This window comes from Gopherus flavomarginatus, chromosome 12 (assembly GCF_025201925.1).
Source record: "Gopherus flavomarginatus isolate rGopFla2 chromosome 12, rGopFla2.mat.asm, whole genome shotgun sequence".
NCBI classification, from domain to species: Eukaryota; Metazoa; Chordata; order Testudines; family Testudinidae; genus Gopherus; species Gopherus flavomarginatus.
Window position 1 is genome coordinate 46,765,340 of NC_066628.1, and position 21,539 is coordinate 46,786,878.

Consider the following 21,539-nt stretch of genomic DNA (forward strand, 5'->3'; position numbering starts at 1 on the left):
CTATTGGGACTCGCATAAACACTAATGACATGCATATTTTGGTAAGTGTTGCAAGTCTCATCCTCAATTAATTTCACTGACTTCTGCAGAAATTAAAACAAGAGCAGGCAAGTTGGGGGAAGGGATGGAACCACAGTCAAATGATAGCATTCCAAATATGAAAAGCTCAAAAGGAAAACTCAAAGTTTCATAGTTCTCACCTAAGAGAAGAGCTCTGGCTCCAGGGTCCTGAAGCATGGGCCCTGGAAGGCCTGGGATCCTCAGCCCCAGGGCAGGGGACCCTGGCAAGCTTCCCCAGAACAGGGGACTGTCAGCCTCAGATGTCAAGGAGTCCCAAGTATGGGAGCTGGGACTCTTAGCACCCTGTCAATCTGCCAGGCAGGATGCTGTGAAGGTGGCAGCTTGGAAGTTTGTAATCCCCAGTAACCTAGCAGGTGGGTGTGCTGGTAGGAAGCTAGTCAAGTTTCTAACATAAATCTGCCTGGCAGGCCAGGTTCTATCAGAACTTTGTCAAAACTAAACGGCCTCCATGAAACATTTAGATTTCAGCGATCCAGCAAAGTCCAGTGAAATAACGTTTGGGTGAAATTTTTCCGACCAGCAAACAAAAATGAACAAGTCATATTTCATATACACTTTGATAAAGCACTTTAATGAGAACAGAGAAGTAAATAAAACTAGACTTACAATAGCAAGGAACTTCCAAGTATCAAAATAAACACCACGATGAAATGCAAATAAGCTTCCTATCATCAGAACAACACTAATGAAAAATAAAGGAAAGTCAATGACTGCTTGTCCACTCCAGTAAGCAGATGGATAAAGACCTGAGATCTTAAGTTGAGTGTAAGCTTTGATCTGTTAGAGGGAAAAAAAATTACAACAGGGGTCAAAAATGCCACAAATGGCAGTTATGTTAATTCTTATCAATGCTTAAACAACTTGGGCCTAATTCTGCTCTCAAATATACAGGCTTTACACTAGCATCATTCCAGTGTCTTCACTGGAGTTATTCCCAATTTGCAATTTTTAGGTGCCGGGGAGGAGGTCTGTGTATCCACATTTTTCCACAAAAGGACCTGTTCGTTTTGAGAAGAAGGGTAGAAGCAAAACACCCAGTAGGAATACAGACTGAGTGCCCTCTATGATCCTACTTTCTTTAGATTCAGTTGTGCATCCAGCTGGTGGTAGCTTATGAAAAGACTAGAGTGCCCAATTCCATCTCCAATCTACAACCAGTTCCTCTCTATGCCAAAACCCATTGTTTCCGCTCACATTCATATTTGATTCATATAATTTGTCTCCACAACTACTTGTTAGTCTTATATAAAATTTAACTTATGTACATTTATTCTTTGGGTAGGTGCATCCAGTAAACAGTCTGACACATTTAAATTTATTTGAAAATTGAGGATTCCTGACAGACCACTTGGTTCTGAAGTTGTTGTATACTCTACAAATCATCCCACCACTGCGTCCCAGACAACAGCCATTACCAAGTCATCCAGTAATGACCTTAGATGAAGGTTTTACATTTGTTTACATACTGAAGATTTAAAACAACCCAAACGGCATAGTTCAAACTGAAGATTACCTTATGGTTTTCTGCATTTTCCATGGCAAAATATGGTGGTACCCCCGTTACAATGATTCCTAGTAACATCACTTGAAAAAAATCCTCCAGTCTGAAAACTGTGTCATCAATTTCCTGAAAAATAATTAGACTTCAACACTGGGAAATTAGAATATACTAGAGACAAAAAACAACTCCTCAAACTTTCTTTTTAAAGTTTCTAAACATGATTTCCTGTGCTCTTGTACCTAGACTCCTAACACTTTAGTTACAGCTTATTATAAAAGCATACAAAACTTTAAAATATCATTTTTGTATATGCAGCATGTATGGCAATACAGAAGCCTATTCTATCTGAAAAGTGACGTTTATGATAGGGATGGGACTGATTACCATTTAGTTCCATTTAGTTTCATAGCTGTTAAGACCTTTTGTATAGCAGCTGAGATAAAAACACTGCAATAAAATTTTGTGTAGATTTTTGTGCAGTTTATAAAATTAATATAGTCAGAAAAGAAAGAAAATGGATAGTTGACTAACCTTCCTCTTTGCTATCCTTGATAACTGCAACCTTGCTCCTCTCAAGTCTATTGAGAATTCTGCTGTCAAGATCATCTTGTTGCGCTAATCACATTATCACATATTTTGAGTCTCTCTTCTGGCTCTTTGTTCATCTCCCCATCATATACAAGCTTCTTGAGTGAAATCCTGGTCCCAATTACGGTAAGTCAATGGCATAACTCCCATTAAATTCAACAGGACTAGGATATCACCCTTTGTCCTTATCTTTAAAGCCCTTCAAAACTGAGATCCACCCTACCCAGGTGAACTAGTAACCCATCAAAACATTGACCTCCACCTTTGTTCTGCCAACATTCCCAGCCTTTACTGCCCACCAGTTCAACCCTATACAAATGTGTGCTTTCTCCCAGACTGTGCCTTATACGCGGGAAAAACACTGATAAAATTCTACCTTATCCTGTTCCAAATCCCTCCTTACGACTCCCCTCTATCACAGTCTAATCAAAGCTAGGTGGGTGACAAGCTCTGATCACTCCTCTTGCCCGCTCCCTTTCCCACTCCATTTCTTGCTACCCCCAACAACCAATTAAAAAGTCCCAGCCCTACAGTACATTAACAAAGTTGTGCTAGTTCATCACCATACTAATTTGCCTCTGTGTCATATTTCAACCCCCTACTCATGCTCTATTTGTGTCCTTAGGTTTGGGAACATCTCTTGTCTATGTCTGTAGAGTGCCCTGGATTGGGGCCCTCAGGCATCACCATAATATAAATTATATGTAGTAAATAGTTATATTAAAAAAATCTGAATATGATTTTTGTAATTCAAAGTTGTACTGCGTTATGTGCAATATTTCATTACGTTAGAGGCTTCAAATGGTGAAAAAGATAGCAATAAAATCGGCTTGAATTAAATGGCCACACTTGGAACTTTATTGAATCTTTTTGATTTACAGCTACATTTTTTCACATGCTCCAATATAGGAAGTGCCCAAATATTCAAAGCCACAAAACTGCATACACAACTGCAATTTTGCTATTGTTTCCTTTGTAGTTATGCAATTTTAAGCCTATGATACCTCCTGATTTGAAATCCACCTACTTGAATGAATGGGTTACTCCAGATTTGAATATTCTCAGTCACATTTAAATTGTGGAGAAACAGGTTGCTAATGATGTTCATCAAAACAGGCAGAGCGTGCACCATAGTACTGTTGAATACAGCTGTAAAGATGTAGCTCTACAAAAGAAAAATATTTTAAGTGTTAAATTTGCAGCATGAAGGTTAGTACTGAGATATCGTTGGAAGATTAAAAACCCTTTGTAAAATATAGAACTCCCTAAAAGCATAGTGTTACTAACACTTATCCTAATGCAGTAAAAATATTCACAATCTAAAGGACAGAAATTTAACCAAATTAATTCCAACGAAAATAACTTTATGAAAATGTGCCCTTTAGCTACAAGGTTGGTTGTTAGCTAACTTTAATACTTGTTTGGAGTGCTGTTACAGCAAGGTTGGGTCCCATGGTCTTCGAGAGACAGCAGGGTTGGGTCCCATGGTCTTTGAGAGACAAGTGTGGGGGGGGGAGTAATATCTTTTATTGGACCAGCTTCTGTTGGTGAGAGAGACAAGCTTTCGAGCTACACAGCAGTCTTCCTCAGATAACACTTATGACATATGGGGGCAGATAGTCAACTGTTATAAACTGTTATAGTCCCACTAAAGTCAGAGATATAACAATTTACACTAGCTGAGGATCCGCCCCTTGTTCTGTAACAATCTGATGTTAACTTTACCAAGAAATGGGAACAAATGGCAGGACTTTAGTGTTCCACATTGTTTCCTCTTAGTAACATGAGGTACAATCCATGTTTCTTCAAACTTTACCATGTTCTTCCAGTTCAGATCACACGTTGGTCTTGAAAGACAGTGCTCTGATTTACATATTAATACATGCACTCCAATACACACGCTTCTCTTTCCATACTAGAGCGTTGTTGCAAGAGCAGTTTGGGTGAGTTGCGAAGGTGAACTGAGAATGAGCTGACAGTCTAATATGAAGAGAGATCACGTTGGGTGCACAGATTTAATGTATTAAACTCTGAGATGTTTTTGATGTTTAACTAAAAAGACCATTTAAGTAAAATATATTTAAAGAAATTCCCTCATTTACAGTATTAATCCATCGTTAGCATATGCTAAAATATCTTTTATTTTACTTTTTTTTTTTTGAATGAGAGGTGTTTAGAAGGACTGCAAATGTGAGGGTTTGTTTTTTATTTAAATAAAGTCAATGTCAATTACACCAAAGAATGAGCCTTCTATTCAGCTAGAAATTTAATCACTTGTGGTACCATTCATGTTTTCACATCCCAGTTACATAGAACCTTAACCCCAGCATTCTGGATAATTTACAAATGAAATAACTGATTTATATGCCATGCGTTTACATACTGGCAGGCAGATAAAAACAAATTAAATAAGTTCTCGCTTGACTTTTGATTAAAATATGGAAAATGTGCAATGGAAATTTTACTAAGCTAATGTTACTAGTATACTGAAGCTATGTTTACCTTGCTAAAATTTCCAGTCTATTAATAGACAAACTATCTTCTGCCAGGCAAAAAGCAATATTTTCTTCATTGTGTTATTACCCCACATTTGAAAAGCTCTAGAATTAACTTATTCTCAAAAAACCCTAAGTGTCTGGAGAGGCTAGTGGAGGTTCAGGTGCACAGCACAGACTATATTTAACTGTTACTATCACTCTAATTTAAATTAGGGCTGTTGATTAATCGCAGTTAACTCATGCAAACGAAAAAAAATTAATCGCGATTACTTGTAGTTTTAATTGTACTGTTGAACAAGAGAGTCCCAATTGAAATGTATTAAATATTTTGGATGTTTTTATACATTTTCAAATATATTTACTTCAATTACAACACAGAATACAAAGTGTACAGTCCTCACTTTAAATTATTATTTTTGATTAAAAATATTTGCACTGTAAAAATTATTCAAAAATAGTATTTTTTTAATTCACCTCATACAAGTACCATAGTGCAATTTTTTATTGTGAAAGTGCGACTTACAAAAATATCCATATTTGTTACATAACTGCACTCAAAAACAAAACAATGTAAAACTTTAGCAAATGTAAAACAAGCCCACGCAGTCCTACTTCTCGTTCAGCCAACCATTAAGACAAACAAGTCTGTTTACATTTATGGGGAATAATGCTTCCCCCTTCTTGTTTACAATGTCACCTGAAAGTGAGAAAAGGCATTCACAGGCACTTTTGTGGCCAGCATTGCGACGTATTTACATATCAGATATGCTAAACATTTGTAGGCCCTTTCATGCTTCAGTCACCGTTCCAGAGGGCATGCTTCCATGTTGATGACGGTTGTTAAAAAAAATGATGTGTTAATTACATTTGTGACTGAACTTCTGGGGAAGAACTGTATGCCTCCTGCTCTATTTTACCTGAATTCTGCCATATATTTCATGTTATAGCAGTCTTGGCTGATGACCCAACATGTGTATTTTTAAGAACACTTTCCCTGAAGGTTTGACAAAACGCAAAGAAAGTACCAATGTGAGAGTTTTAAGGATTGCCACAGCACCTGACCCAAGGTTTAAAAAATCTGAGTGGGATGAGGTGTGAAGCATGATTTCAGAAGTCTTAAAAAAGCAACACTCCAATGTGGAAACTACAGAACCCGAACCACCAAAAAGGAAAATCAACCTTCTGCTGGTGGCATCAGACTCAGGTGATGAAAATGAACATGCGTCGGTCTGCACTGCTTTGGATTGTTATCGAGCAGAACCCATCATCAGCGTGGACGCATGTGCCCTGGAATGGTGGCTGAAGCATGAAGGGACATATGAATCTTTAGCACATCTGGCATGTAAATATCTCGTGATGCCAGCTATAACAGTGCCATTAGAATGCCTGTTCTCACATTCAGGTGACATTGTAAACAAGAAGCAGGCAGCATTATCTCCTGCAAATATAAACAAACTTGTTTGTCTGAGCAATTAGCTGAACAAGAGGTAGGACTGAGTGGAGTTGTAGGCTCTAAAGTTTTACATTTTTTTTTTAAAATGCAGTTGTTTTGGTACATAATTCTACATTTGTAAGTTCAACTTTCATAATAAAGAGATTGCACTAAGTACTTGTATTAGGTGAATTGAAAAATACAATTTCTTTGTTTTTTACAGAGCAAATATTTGTAATCAGAAATAAATATCAAGTGAGCACTGTATACTTTGTATTCTGTGTTGTAACTGAAATCAATATATTTGCAAATGTAGAAAACATCCAAAAATATTTAAACAAACAGTATTCTATTATTGTTTAACAATGCGATTAATTTTTTATTCGCTTGACAGCCCTACTTTAAATATGAGCAATAGTGTCATCTCCTGAAAACAACTTTCAGAGAACAAAGCACCAAAAACTACTTCTGAGGTATGGAGAAAAGGCCAGCAGCACCGCAACACATGCCCATCTTACTTACCTTTTCTGAAAGCGACACATTTAAAGCTGCACTGTGGGGTGCAGCTGACATGTAATCACTTTCATTGAACATCTCAGTCAATATCTGCTGGCTTCTGAGAGCACCAATGAGATCATCAATAGCTGATCCTAATATAAGGCAATAAAAAAGCACACATGACTATTCATCACAGAAGTATTTAGTTGCATGCAAACTTTACACTGAAATTATGAACGCATTTATATCAAGATAATGAGAGAGTAGTTTCCCCATATAATCTTCCTTATGAGAAGTTACTGTTGTTTCTCTACACGTATAGAGACTCTTCAAATATTTTAAATAGTTCTTATGTTTTGAGTTCAGCTCCCTCCACACAAAAAGCTTAGAAAAAAAGTAGTTTTGTTTCCTGTACATCAAATTAAAGTAAATTATAGTTCAGAAATGGTTTCTCAAAATATCATAAGTTTGGATAATCAAAGTTTCAGTGAGAGGGACTCGTTTTAACTGGAGTTATCTATCATGGATAGGATATTACTCTCTTTTGGAAAACAGGATTCAAACAATGGAAGTTGTAAGGTAAACAAATGGCATGTGTCTAAGATATTGGACCAATGTGTTTCTCTTATTGTCATAACTAGAGGTACACGGACTTTACCCAGCAAAACCTTAAAAAAATAAGGGTGGATGGATATGGAATTGAACTACACTACATTGGCCTAACTCTGCTCCCTCTGACATCCATGCTGGGAACTTCTGAAAGTCCCACCCTTAAATTGCATGGGTGGGTCATTGAAGAAAGCCATTTTCATTCCCACAGCAGCATATAGAGTCAGAATGCCACCCAATGGAAAGACTGAAAAATTTCTGGATCTTAATCAAACAGCTCCTGACAGCAGTTTTTAATCAAGTTTGGATAGAGGTTCACTCAGGTTTAGTCACCACCCATGAGTGATTAACACTGGAATGTTCCCATTTTAAAGAATATTAGATGCTTTCATGTTCTCTACATTGCAAATTAAAAAAATTCAACCACCAGCCATTCATTATAGTGATCTTTCTTGAAGATCCAGGGTCCATTCCACCTCCCTTCACGTTCTGTATGGTTTACTGTCTCTCACGAATGGGATGTTACATTTAAAAAGACATTATTAAAGCTGGAGTATTAAATACACAATAGTAATCCAGTATAACTGTATTTGCTTTTTTTAATTCTCACCTGTGGAGTTCTGAAGGAGGAGACTTGTTTTGTACTTGTAGTATTTTTCTCCAGGCTTCAGCAAGTACAAATCTGGGGAAAGCTTGATGGGAACCATAGGATTTTTAAAGTAGTGATGTATAAGAAACATTAAAATCTGAATGACAAGGAACACTAAAAAAAGCAACAACCTGAAAGAAATGAAGTGATTTAAGTAAAGTTCAGTGGAAACTGATACTAATTATTTGCACATTATTTAAAACAAGTCGTCCCTCAGGTGTTAGTCTCAGACTCACAATAGATATTTATCATTTTGGTTAATGGAAGTCTAATCACCCACATCCTGATTCTGTTCACAGACTACAATTAACAAAAACTAAAACACGTAAAAGGCAAAGCTCATTATTGACTTCTTACCATAATTCAAAACTGCTCTGGAAAAAAGCAAGTGATGTTGGAGGCTACAGCAGGCAACAACGTAACCAAAACAGTACATACATCGTATCATCAGTATTATCTACAGAAGAGGCTCATACCCAGGGAAGCGAATATTTATCATACATACACACACACACACACACACACGTTCATGGCTTGTTCCTCCAATAAACCCAGCCTGATCATGCGCCAGCATATGATGTCACACCATCTAGACAGTGGTCAGCCTCTAGTCGGATTGACTTTGGTTGTGTTTGCATTATTTTCTTTGGCATCCTATTAGCTGTTTGCCTTCTATGGCAGCGGTTCTCAACAGTGGGTCCATGAACCGTTTCATGGGGGCTGCGGGGCCGCATGGCTAAAATCCACAGCCCAAATCCCTGCCCACCCAAAACAGAAGTCAAACTATACCGATGCCCAAGTCCCTTCTGACCCCACCGGGTCCTGGAGTTTTTATAGTATGTTGTGGGGGGTCTCAGAAAGGAAAAGGCTGAGAACCCCTATTCTACAGCGTCCTCACCATTGCAATCTTTTTTATTGTAATCACTCCCATGCCCTAATTTCACATTCCCCCCCCCGGCCATTTAATTTCATGTCTTAAAATCATTCCACATTACACTTGCCATCTTTCAAAAAACTCTCACCACTACTGCCTGCAGCTTTCTGAGGTCTGTTTCATTTAATGCCACTGCTCCCAGACCCCAGAGTAATACTGTTAGTACACTGGTGTGATAAATATTCACCTTGGTACCAAATATAATATTTTGATCAGTCTGTATTGTCATCTGTTTCTGTGCAGCACTCATGGCTAAGCCACATCTTTTAGCCTAATCCTTGGTGGAATCGTTGGCACTGATCAAGCTTCGGCAGCACATATAAGATTCCACTTGTTCTATGTCTTCTGCATTTCAACACTTTTTCTACTGTTCCTTTTCCAAGATGCAACCACTATGTCTTCATTGTAAGTTCAAGCCTACTACACAGATTTTCCATGGTAGCAAAGAGACCCATGATTAATTCAAACATGTCTGCCAGTTATAGGACATCATCTCCATAAACTAAAGAGCTAAACTCCAATGTCACGCCCTCCAACTCATCATCCAACTCAAAGTTCTTAATGTCCAGTTTAAAAACCATGATGAAAAGCTACATTAAACACCACAGACATAAAACAAGCTACTAAAACATATCTAAAGCATGTGAACTTCTGACACTCAAATGGATTTTGGTAAATGAAACGGGAAGCCATCTTAATACTTACATAAGTCCCAATGACTTATTTTCACGCCTTAAGTTAAGGAAGTGAACCTTTGCTATAGTAGAGACCTGCTCTTTCCAGAGAGCTGTATTGCTTACTGCAGATGATTTTGTCTCAGAGAGTATCAGTAGGCTTTGTTCCATCTCATCAAGCCATTTTGTATCCATTTCCTCGCCTGCTGACTGGGAATTAAATATGCTATAATCTGCAGGGAAAGAGGGGGATATAAACGAAACATAGGATCTACCGTTCCTGATCAAGTCACAGGACCACATGATGTAGTATCCTGCCTTCAGGAGTAGCCAAATGGTGGTGGTTGAAAGTCTATACAATGCATCTAAACCAACTGTGCCATGTTGTACAGAAGCAAAAAACTCCTTTCTGATCCCCTATCCAACCAGCATACACCCAAAAGATGGAGATTTTAATTAGCCTAATTATTTTAGCCTATGCAACTACCAATATTGCTAGATATCATGCAGTATTCAGCTGTTAAACTCTTCCTAAACAACTTTCCGAGTATAGGATAGTTCAATACCCTGTAGTTAATAACGAAGCCTAGAAAAAGACGGTTACTCACCTTTGTAACTGTTGTTCTTCGAGATGTGTTGCTCATATCCATTCCAGTTAGGTGTGTGCGCCGCGCGTGCACATTCGTCGGAAAACTTTTACCCTAGCAACTCAGTGGGCCGGCAGGTCGCCCCCTAGAGTGGCGCCATCATGGCGCTTGATATATACCCCTGCCGGCCCACCCGCTCCTCAGTTCCTTCTTGCCAGCAACTCCGACAGTGGGGAAGGAGGGCGGGTGTGGAATGGATATGAGCAACACATCTCGAAGAACAACAGTTACAAAGGTGAGTAACCGTCTTTTCTTCTTCGAGTGATTGCTCATATCCATTCCAGTTAGGTGAATCCCAAGCCTTACGTAGGCGGTGGGGTCGGAGTGAAATGTGGCAGCATGAAAACTGCTGAGCCAGAGGCTACAGCATCTCTTGACTGTCGAACCAGGGCATACTGCGAAGCAAAGGTATGGACCGAGGACCAATGGAGCTGCGCGACAGATCTCGTGGGTAGGAACACGAGCCAGCAAGGCGGCAGATGAAGCCTGAGCCCTGGTAGACTGTACGATGATGTGGCTTGGGGAAATATGAGCCAAATCATAACAAGTGCGGAAGTCCGCCATCACCCAAGATGAGATCCTCCGAGAGGAAAACAAGCAAGCCCTCCCTTTGGCCCGCTACCATGACAGAGCTGGGGCACCTTACGAAATGATTCTGGCAGCGCAATATAAATGCGAGCACTCCACAGATGTCCAAGGAGTGCAATGGTTGTGCCCATTGCGTTGAGCTGTGGGTAACATGAAAGGCCGAAACCACCTTAGGGAGGAAAGCTGGTTGCGGTCATAACTGCACCTTGTCTTTGTGAAACCTAGTGTACGGCGGAACCACCGTAAGAGCTCTGAGCTCGGAGACCCGTCTGGCCGATGTAACAGCTACGCGGAAAGTTGTCGTCCAAGACAGGTATAGCAGAGGGCCAGTCGTGAACGGCTCGAGTGGGGGAGACATAAGTCTGGTTAAAACTACGTTGAGGTCCCAGGTTGGGGCTGGGCGGCGCACCCGAGGGTGCAAGCTCTCCAAGCCCTTGAGGGATCTCGAGCCCATAGAGCGTGAGAACACGGAACGTCCACCTTAGCCTGGCTGGAAGGTAGAGATGGCTGCTGAGTGTATCCTCAGCGATGATACCGCCAGGTCCTGCCGCTGAAGGCCAGAGGCAGGCCAAATAGAGGGGATCGAGGCCTCAGCCGGAGCAAGATTGAGCGTATTGCAGCTGTAGACGAAACGCTTCCACCTGGCCCGGTACGTTGACCAGGTGGAAGGCTTCCTGTCACCCCGGCTCAGTTACGCAGCAGCCACACCGTGAGGCGAAGAGGCTGCAGGTCCGAGTGACGAAGCCTGTCGTTGCCCTGAGTGATGAGGTCTGGGTGGGGTGGCAGGGTAATTGGGTCTGTTATTGACAGGCCGAGCAACATGGTATATCAGTGCTGCCTGGACCACTCTGGAGTGATCATGATGATGTGCGCTCTGCCCCTGCGGAGTTTGAGCAGGACCTAATGAACCAGTGGGAACAGTGGGAAGGCATAACGGAGTTGGCCTTTCCACGGCATCAGGAATGCATCCAAGATCGATCCCGAGGAGGGACCTTGGAAGGAGCAGAACATCTGGCATTTTCTGCTCTCGCGGTGAGCGAACAGGTCTATGTGAGGAAACATCTCCACTTCTGGAAAGCAGAACGCCTCACATGGGGCAGAGTGATCACTCGTAAGACAGGAAAGACCTGCTGAGTCAAAGCGCCAAGACGTTCCGAACGCCTGGGAGAAAGGACGTCACCAGCTCCATCGAGTGGGCCATGCAAAAGTCCCGGAAATGGATGGCCTCCTGACAAAATGGGGGAGGACCATGTCCCTCCCTGGATATTTATGAAGCACATGGCCGCTGTGTTGGCTGTAAACACCGAGATACAACGGCCTCGCAGCTGCCGCTGGAACCCCTGGCACGCCAGGCGGACTACTCTCATTTTTGGGGCATTGATGTGGAATGCCAGCTCCCGAGAAGACCAAAGGCCTTAAGCTCGGAGGTGACCATGAGCACTTGAGCAGAGAGATGACGCGTCCGTCGTCAGGGGCAGTGAGGGCTGGGGCGGATGAAACCGCATCCCTGCCCACACCAGGGAGGGAGTTAGCCACCACTCTAGGGAGCCTAAGGTGCTCGAGGGAACGGTGACTACCATGACCATTGGCTCCCTGTCCGGGTGGTACGCCGAGGTGAGCCGGACTTGGAGAGGACGGAGGCGGAGCTTGGCGTGTTTGGTTACAAACTTGCGGGCAACCATGGACCCAGGAGACTGAGACAAGTACGAGCCGAGGTCGTTGGGAAAGCCTGCAGACCTCAGATGATTGTTGCCATCGCCTAAAACCGCAGTTGTGATAAGCAGGCTCCGGCTAGGTAGGAGACCAGGATAGCCCCTAGGAAGTCCAACCTCTGCGTGGGAACCAGAGTGGATTGCTCTATAGTAATCATCAGGCCTTGACCTGTGAATAAGACCGTGACGATGCCCACGCGCTGAGTGGTTTGTGTCTCAGAGTCTCCTCGGATAAGCGAATCGTCCAGATACGGAAAAACGCATATCCGACATCAGCGATGGTAGGCGGCGACTATGGCCGTAAACCAGAAGTACTGACAGTTGGCTAGAAAGCGGAGGTATCTCCTGTGCGGAGGGAAGATGGCGTTGCGAAAGTACGCGTCCTTCATATCCAGGGCGGCATAGTAGCCCCCAGGAGGCAAGGATGGAATAATGGTTCCCAGGGATACCGTGCGGAACTTCAACCTTATTCTAAACCGGTTGAGTCCGTGCAGGACTAGGAAGGTCTGAGACCTGCGTTCGAGTGGGGGACTAGGGCATAACGGGAGCAAAACCCCTTGCCCCTTTCGTCCATCGGCGTCTGCACCTCTTGTACGAGGAATTGCTCGTGAGAGGGGTCCCTGAAGGGGGACAGGGCTGGAACAAATTAGAGGTGGTATCTATGCTCCACCGTGCGCAGGATCCAGCGATCTGAAATTAACTGGGGCAACGCCAGGAGAAAGCGGGATTGGGATCCCGGCCTGTGACTGGTACACCGCCCTCAGGCGCACCTTGGAAGGTTCGTCTTTGGTCCCAGTAGTAATTGCGAGGGACCTTGACCTTGGCTCTTTAGGGGTCCTGACGTTCGTCTGCGACCACCTTGGCCTCGTCGTTTGCCAAAGTCCTGTCTCTGGCTAGGCACAGAGTATGGCGGCTGGGGACAGAAAGGCCTGCGTTTGGTCGCTGGCATATGCATGCTGAGAGAGCGCATTAGGACCCTATTGTCCATCAGGCTTGGCAGCCTGGGGCTGTCTTTGCCGCGAAAGGCCTTTACCAACAAAGGGTAAATCCTGAATGGCATACTGCAGCTCCGGCCGGAGGTTTGAAACCTGAAGCCATGAGATGTACCTCATGGCGACACCAAAGGCCAGAGTCCTGGCTGCAGAGTCTGCAGCGTCCAACGAGGCCTGGAGGGACGCTCTGGGTACCATTTTTCCCCCGTCCTCCAAGACGGCAGCGAACTCTTGGCGGGATTTTTGAGGGAGAAACTCCATAAACTAAACTACCTTCACCCAGGTGCTATAATTATTGCAGCTAAGCAAGGCTTGTTGCTTTGCTACCCAGAGCTGCAGGGCTTCTGCAGAGTACACCTGGCGGCCAAACCGGTTCATTCGCCAAGCCTCATTCGGTTTCGGGGCTGGCGCCCGCTGGCCATCGTATCAGAATCGTGGTCCTGAGCATAAGATCTGCGCATGTGGGATGACACGGATGCGTGTCCGGATGGCCATGGACGTACTAAAAGAAGGCACAGGCAGAGTCTCTGACTCTATCGGACCTTGCCCAACTCGGCACCAGGAACCGGCACCGGGAGGCGTACCGGTACCTGAAACGAGATCCAGACCCGCAACCAGAATGGTGCCTGGAGGTCGACCGAGATCTCGAGGCTCGGGGAGAGGCTACAGGAGTCAAGGTACCTGTCGCGGTGCCGGGAGTCGGAACGGTGCCAATAGCGGGTCGGCGAACGGGATACCGACCGGTGCAGCGAGTGCGACCAGTACCGATGAGGAAAACAGCACCGGGACTGCAAGTGGTGTCGGGCGTGCCGACAGGATCTGGAGTGTCTGCGGGACCGTGATCATGAACGGTGCCGCTCTGCTGTGCTGACAGAGGACGGTCACATGAAGAGACTGTATTACCCGCACCGGCGGTGCCGGGGTCAGGCAGCATCGACTCTGTCATGGCAATGAGATCCCTCGCCGTTGGTAATGTCTCCGGCGTGGAGGGAACAGCAGGCTCAACCACAGTGCATACTGGGGAGCTGTCAGGCACCGGATTCGACGGCCCTCGTGGGACCGGGATCGACGGTACCGAGGTCGTCAGAGCTTCGGTAGGTGTCGGTGCCGGGCGACCCGAGTTAGATGAGCTGTCTGGCTGCGGTGCCGTCGGCACGGAAGCAGCAGGAGCAATAAGCTCAACCACGGCACGCGCCGGGGAGCCGTCAGGCACCGGATTCTACGGCCCTTGTGGGACTGGAATCGACGGTGCCGACGTTGTCGGTGCCTCAGAGGTGTCGGTGCTGGGCAATCCGACTTAGACGAGCTCTCTGGCTGCGGTGCCGTTGGCACGGAAGCAGCAGGAGCAGTAGCTCAACCACGGCGCGTGCCGGGGAGCCGTCAGGCACCGGATTCTACGGCCCTTGTGGGACCGGGATCGACGGTGCCGACGTCGTCGGTGCCGCAGCAGGTGTCGGTGCCGGGCGATCCGACTTAGACGAGCTCTCTGGCTGCGGTGCCATTGGCACGGAAGCAGCAGGAGCAGTAGCTCAACCACGGCGCGGGCCGGGGAGCCGTCAGGCACCGGATTCTACGGCCCTTGTGGGACCGGGATCGACGGTGCCGACGTCGTCGGTGCCGCAGCAGGTGTCGGTGCCAGGCGATCCGACTTAGACGAGCTCTCTGGCTGCGGTGCCGTTGGCACGGAAGCAGCAGGAGCAGTAGCTCAACCACGGCGCGTGCCGGGGAGCCGTCAGGCACCGGATTCTACGGCCCTTGTGGGACCGGGATCGACGGTGCCGACGTCGTCGGTGCCTCAGCAGGTGTCGGTGCCGGGCGATCCGACTTAGACGAGCTCTCTGGCTGCGGTGCAGTTGGCACGGAAGCAGCAGGAGCAGTAAGCTCTACCACGGCGCGTGCCGGGGAGCTGTCAGGCACCGGATTCAATGGCCCTGGGGGACTGGAATCGACGGTGCCGATGTCATCGGTGCCTCTGCAGGTGTCGGTGTCGGGCAATCCGACTTAGACGAGCTCTCTGGCTGCGATGCAGGTGGCACGGAAGCAGCAGGAGCAGGGGGCTCAACCACGGCGCGTGCCGGGGAGCCGTCAGGCACCAGCAGGAATTGTAGGCTCTCTCGACCTCGGAGGAAGGGAGCGGTGCCGAGTCGACTTCGGTGCCGGCGACGGCCGGTGCCGAAAGGCCTTGGCAGTACCGGCGGGGTCCGGTGCCGAGGAGGCGCTTCTGCCAGCCGCTTGATCATCGCTCGGCGCCAAAGGTGGAGGGGTAAGTGAAAGTCCCGCTCCTTTTTGTTCTCGGCTTAAAAGCCTTGCAAATGGGGCACTTAGCTGTCAAGTGCGATTCCCTCAGGCACTTCAAACAGGAGTCGTGTGGATCTCCCTTCGGCATCGGCTTCTGGCAGGCCGAGCCCATTTTAAAACCCGGCGAGCCGTGCATGGGCTCCGGCACCGGGTTCATGGAAGGGGCTACTTCCTGAAACCCGCTAACAATTACTAAACTAAATATGTTAGCAAAGAAAAAAAAAACGTATAACTATACAAATATATATATAAAAGGATTATAACTGCATAACTATATACGAGAACTACGAGTAGCTAGGGAAGTGGAGGTCAGCTAAGCCGCGCTCCACTGTTCCAACGACCGACACGGGCGGTAAGAAGGAACTGAGGAGCGGGTGGGCCGGCAGGGGTATATATCAAGCGCCACGATGGCGCCACTCTAGGGGGCGACCTGCCGGCCCACTGAGTTGCTAGGGTAAAAGTTTTCCGACGAATGTGCACGCGCGGCGCACACACCTAACTGGAATGGATATGAGCAATCACTCGAAGAAGAAGGTGAGGATACTTTAATCTATTAAACATAGAACCTAGAAGGGTATTGCTTACTTTTGGAGTAATCTCCTAAAGGACAGTAAGAAACATTTCCAACAGGCCTCTGACTTTACACCAACAATCATATGGCGTGCAACTAACTGTAGGTATAAATGATGGTTAGATATTTAAATTCTATTTAGAGGTACAAATACATTTTTCAAATCAAGTGGCTGGAAATCTAATTGTATTTCCTGTGTCCACAATTGAGTGCAAGTGCAAAATCCCATAGGGAAATGTATATTTTTGATTCAGCCTTATTAAAAAAAAGAAAAGGACATTCCCTGTATCCCTGTACAGAGGTTCAGCACAAGACCTGTACAGCTCTGGACCTCAGATAGGGATAATTTTCCAACCTCTTTGCCCCCTGTTTGCTGTTCTGGTCAGGTATTTCAAGGAGCCCCACAACAGCATGTGTTCTTAAGTGTCACATACTGTTTGATGTAATATTCTATGATAGCACATTTGTGTTATTATTTCTGCTTTTCATAGTGAAAAGTGCTCAATACAATTTTACAAAAATTAACCACGACTAATCAAGACACAAAGAAAAAGGCTAATATAGTTATTTCTCACCTGCTTGATCAATTTCTGCTTCAATTTCCAGCTTCAGGAACACATCCTCCAATGTTGTCATGGAAACTCCGTAAGTAATAACACCCAAATGTGAATGAGTGTCTAGATCAGAAAACAATCCTGTAGAGGTGAAATAATGTGATTGCTTGGCAACAAAATTACATTTGCCCACCAGAATTGCCTCTCATTTAATAAAAACTCATAGCGTGCCCCACAAGGTGAGACTCTTTAATGAATACACACAACATATGTACAATACGTTAATTATAGAGACCCAGGTCGTTAATGCTGAGATGAGTTTTGCGTTTAAAGCAGATCTTCAATCAGTATGTTAGGTATGAGAAACACAGCACATTCTCCCCAAAACAACAGCATTTACTCTCCAAGTCCAAAGTCAATCTTTTGAGAACTTACAAGTAAGTCTATTAAATAGTTTATGAGTTAAAATTAATTTAAAAATGAGCCGTTAAAGAAATGCAGCACCTGTCAGACCTATGCTTTGTCCCAAGTGATCTTAGTAATAGAGCTCCGTGAAATTTTCTGAATGGTTTATTCACAAAAAGATGCATACAGTCCCTACCCCCTCCTCACACACCCCTGAAACTCCATGTGTCTGTGTAATTTTTAGCCCAGTGGTTGCTTGGGTTGTAGGAGACCCAAGTTTGAATCCCCACTCTTGAGCAGAGACATGAATTCAGATCTCCCCCTTCTCAGATAAAGGGTCCTAATCACCAGGCTATAGGCATTCCGCTACCAATCTCTTCTGTTGAAGCTGCTCTACTTTTTATGACTACATAAATATTCATTGGGCCATAGAGAGAGACAGAATGACTCTCTAGATTGGAGTTTAAGGGACTCATCGCTTAGGTAGGACTTGTCGATTCAAGTTTTCCTTCCATCCGATTCAGAGGAGGATTGACTCTATATGTCCTACCTCCATGCAGAGTATTATGGTATGGAAGTGCAAAGTCAGAGCACCCAAACAACCTTGCAAGATCCCTGCAATGTATTTTACATCTATACTCTCAACCTTAACTCCATTTTAAAGCAGTTTTTGTCTGGGATTTCATTCAATCTATTATATTTGTTCCACAATCCCTCTCTCATAGCAGCAAATTTCCCTGTGATGACACAATGTCCTTTCCAGCTCACAACAGGCTCGGACTCTGTATGGCTAGTATCTCTTTTGCCATCCGTACATTAAAATGGTCCAAGTTATTTTTTATTTCAATTTGATAAAAGCAAAAAGGGCATGCGTAGTATAAGAGCTTTATCCTGGACCAAGAGGAGGGTCCTCTGCATTTCCATTGTTAAAACCCATCCTCCTCTGCTTTACGTATTTACTGCCAAAGCCTCATCTCACAGTTAACGTATCAGGCTTCCTGTCGAGGAAGGTTAGGCTGCCTTGAGCAGCTACTAGGAGAAAGAAAGAGTTGATGGACCCCCTCTTCTCCAGATGCTGAATACAGTCTGTAAAGCAGTCGTAGGGATTGTCTACACTTGAAACGTTACAGCAGTTGCACCACTGCAGACACTACCTACTCCAATGGTAAAGCGTCTCCCGTTGGCGTAGATAATCCACCTCCCCGAGAGATGGTATCTAAGTTGATGGAAAAATTCTTCAAATCAAACTATTACCGTCTATACCAGGGGTTAGGTTGGTTTATCTATGCCATTAAGGGGGTGTGGATTTTTCATACCGCTAAGCAATTTAACTGGATCGACCTAACACTTTAGGGTAGACCAGGGCTAACACTATGTCTACACTACAAGTGCTCCAGCAGCACTGCTATGATGCTGTAGTGTAGACACTTACTATAGTGATGAAAGGGATTTTTCTGTCATTTTAATATAGCCACCCTCAGGAGATGGTAGCTAGGTTAATCCATCAACCTAGAAGAGTCTATACCGGAGCTTAGGTCAGCTTAACTGTCTCACAAGGGTGTGAATTTTTCACACCCCCTTAGCAAAGTAGCTAGGTTGATTTCAGTTTCAGGTGTAGAGTAGGCCTTAGTCCCCACGTGCCCAAGAAATGAATGAGTGACTGGGAATTAAGGCAAAGAACATACTTACAAATTTTCAACATTACTGTCAGTTTTCACTGTCTAATTATAAACATCAGAAAAAGTACATATATAAAGAAAAATGACAACATACTTCTCTGAAGGTGCCATTATGATCAACTGATTTCCCCCTACACACACACATACACACACACACAAAAAAGCTTAGCACTGAATTACAATATCATCATACCTGAAAACTTGTCCACGTCTTTAAAAGGTAAGGTATACACAAGCTGCTGTTCATTCTGTTGTACCAAGCTGGCTCCAGGGATATGCTGTATGATCAAGGCTGTTGTAGCTTCTGTATTGCAATACCCATCTATATGCATGCTAAAAATACAGAGTATTTTAAAACCTCTTTGTTTCTTCATTGCCATTTTTTGAAAGTGTAGCCAACAGAACAACAAAACAGAGTGAAAGTGATTTCTGACTTTCCCAAATGTAAGAAAAATAAAATCTTTAAAAATTTAGTAGGATATTTTAAAATTATCCTACATCTTAATGGGAAGACAAAGCAAATATAACGTAACACAATGAAGGTGGCTTATAAACTACAAAATAATACCTCAAGCGGTAGCCAATTCCCCATTTGGTTTTGAGGAAGAGAGACGAGCCAACACATTTCAGCGTTCCTTGAGAAATCACAGCTTTTCGATCTAGAAACAAAAACAGGTGTTTTTATTCTGAGGACCCTCAATCTACTCATAAAACAATGGCATGACGAAAGAGAGAAAACTCTGCTGACGACTGACAGTGGAAGGGGCACCTGTTCACCTTATATGCTAAATACAATTCTAATTTACACTCTGCAAGCCCCCAGTAAATATATCCCAAAGGGCCACAGCAAAACTCACCAGCAAGAATATCTGCCTCATCCATGAAATGAGTACTGAATACTGTTACCCGATTGGCTTGTCTGTTTTTCAGGAGATTCCAAACAATGTGCCGAGAACATGGGTCCATACCAGCAGTTGGTTCATCCAAGAGTAAAACCTAAATAATGATTAGGAAAAAGGGCATAAAAAAATCCAAACCCTCCATAGTCACATCTGAGATACCCACATCTACAGAAACCAGGAAGACTATTAATTCAAGGGCAGTTATGCTCTATTGTTTAAAAGGTAGGGTGGGAAAATTTTCTTACTTTAACCAACTAAAAGCTATGCAAAACAGCCATCACCACTACTTTCTTTTAAAAAAAAGTACATCACCTGTTTGTGATAAACAGAAAAATCACACGCTATGTCACAGAAATGCATCTTCACAACTGGATACGTTCAGTTCCCACTACAAATAAATTTAAACTACAATGGTAAAAAGACACATTGGTTCCTTTTACCAATAGTGGGTGAAATGAAATATGTATGTTTTTAAAAAAAGGCAGGAAATCATGAAGGGGATTGTCACATTTGTACACTGCAGCCTTTAAACATGTACCCAGTCTAAACGAGCATCACACCTTACAGGTCACAAATAGCAACCACTGAACTCTGTAATCAGATAGCGCCATATACTCTCTGTCATGTCCCAGGTGCTTGCATGGCTTTTTCAGGCCAGGAGCCTGCTCTCTCTGACAACTTGTACTGTACTGTTTTTAGAGGGTGGAATGCACTACCCTCCATTCCAGATGAAGTGTAACTTTTTATGCTAATTTACCACAGAAAAGCATGATATAATCCAGTTACTACATTCACTAACACAGTTAACTCTTTGCAGTGTAAAGGTTGCATGCTTCAACTTGGCAATTTTAACTGTTTAAGCCAGAGTTGGTATGAAACACAGGAACAGTTGACATATTTTTGCGCCTCATTTGCGTTGCTTTAATTGCCAAGTAATATGAGCACAGGTACACTATGCATGCATAGATACGGAACAAGCAGTAACTTAGTACTGTGCTTATGCCTCCTTACCTTTGGGCTCCCAAGAACAGCGATTCCTATCGACAGCTTTCTCTTCTGCCCTCCACTTAATTTTTTAGCTTGGTTATCTCGGATGGGCTGCATATCCAAATCATTCATCACTTTCTGCACCTTTAAAAATATACCAACAAAAGTGTTTCATGTCAATAGAAATGAGATATAGTGATTAAAACATGACTGGCATAATTATCAGCAATCTTATGCTATAGTTTGACAAATTACTGATCATTTAAAATTTTTCTAATTAACATGCATAGATTCTAGGACTGGAAGGGACCTCGAGAGGTCATTGAGTTCAGTCCCCTACCCTCATGGCAGGACCACATACTGTCTAGACTAGTGTTTCCCAAACTCGGGATGCCACTTGTGTAGGAAAAGCCCCTGGTGGGACGGGCTGGTGGGAGCCGCAACTGGCCAGACCTGTGGACATGGCAGGTAAACAAACCGGCCCGGCCCGCCAGAGGCTTTCCCTACACAAGCGGCGTCCCAAGTTTGGGAAACACTGATGTAGACCATCCCTGATAGACATTTATCTAACCTACTTTTAAATATCTCCACAGATGGAGATTCCACAACTTTCAGTCTTCCTTCATAGGTCATATTCTCTAGACCTTTAATCATTTTTGTTGCTCTTCTCTGGACCCTCTCCAATTTCTCCACATCTTTCTTGAAATGCGCTGCCCAGAACTGGACACACAATTCCAGTC

At 44.1% G+C, this 21,539-nt stretch overlaps 1 protein-coding gene across 1 annotated transcript in view; it reads right to left on the reverse strand.

Moving 5' to 3' along the window:
• The window catches only part of LOC127033210 (cholesterol transporter ABCA5-like), a 68,053-nt gene that overhangs the window by 16,704 nt on the left and 29,810 nt on the right, over window positions 1–21,539 (reverse strand). Inside the window, exons 15-25 of the mRNA XM_050920992.1 lie at window positions 20,824–20,943; window positions 19,768–19,906; window positions 19,479–19,569; window positions 19,104–19,243; window positions 16,848–16,967; window positions 9,496–9,697; window positions 7,818–7,987; window positions 6,623–6,750; window positions 3,198–3,335; window positions 1,595–1,708; window positions 688–858 (exon numbers count right to left, since the gene is read on the reverse strand). Of these exons, the coding sequence (XP_050776949.1) occupies window positions 688–858; window positions 1,595–1,708; window positions 3,198–3,335; window positions 6,623–6,750; window positions 7,818–7,987; window positions 9,496–9,697; window positions 16,848–16,967; window positions 19,104–19,243; window positions 19,479–19,569; window positions 19,768–19,906; window positions 20,824–20,943 (1,533 nt within the window). The remainder of the gene's footprint in view (window positions 1–687; window positions 859–1,594; window positions 1,709–3,197; window positions 3,336–6,622; window positions 6,751–7,817; window positions 7,988–9,495; window positions 9,698–16,847; window positions 16,968–19,103; window positions 19,244–19,478; window positions 19,570–19,767; window positions 19,907–20,823; window positions 20,944–21,539) is intronic.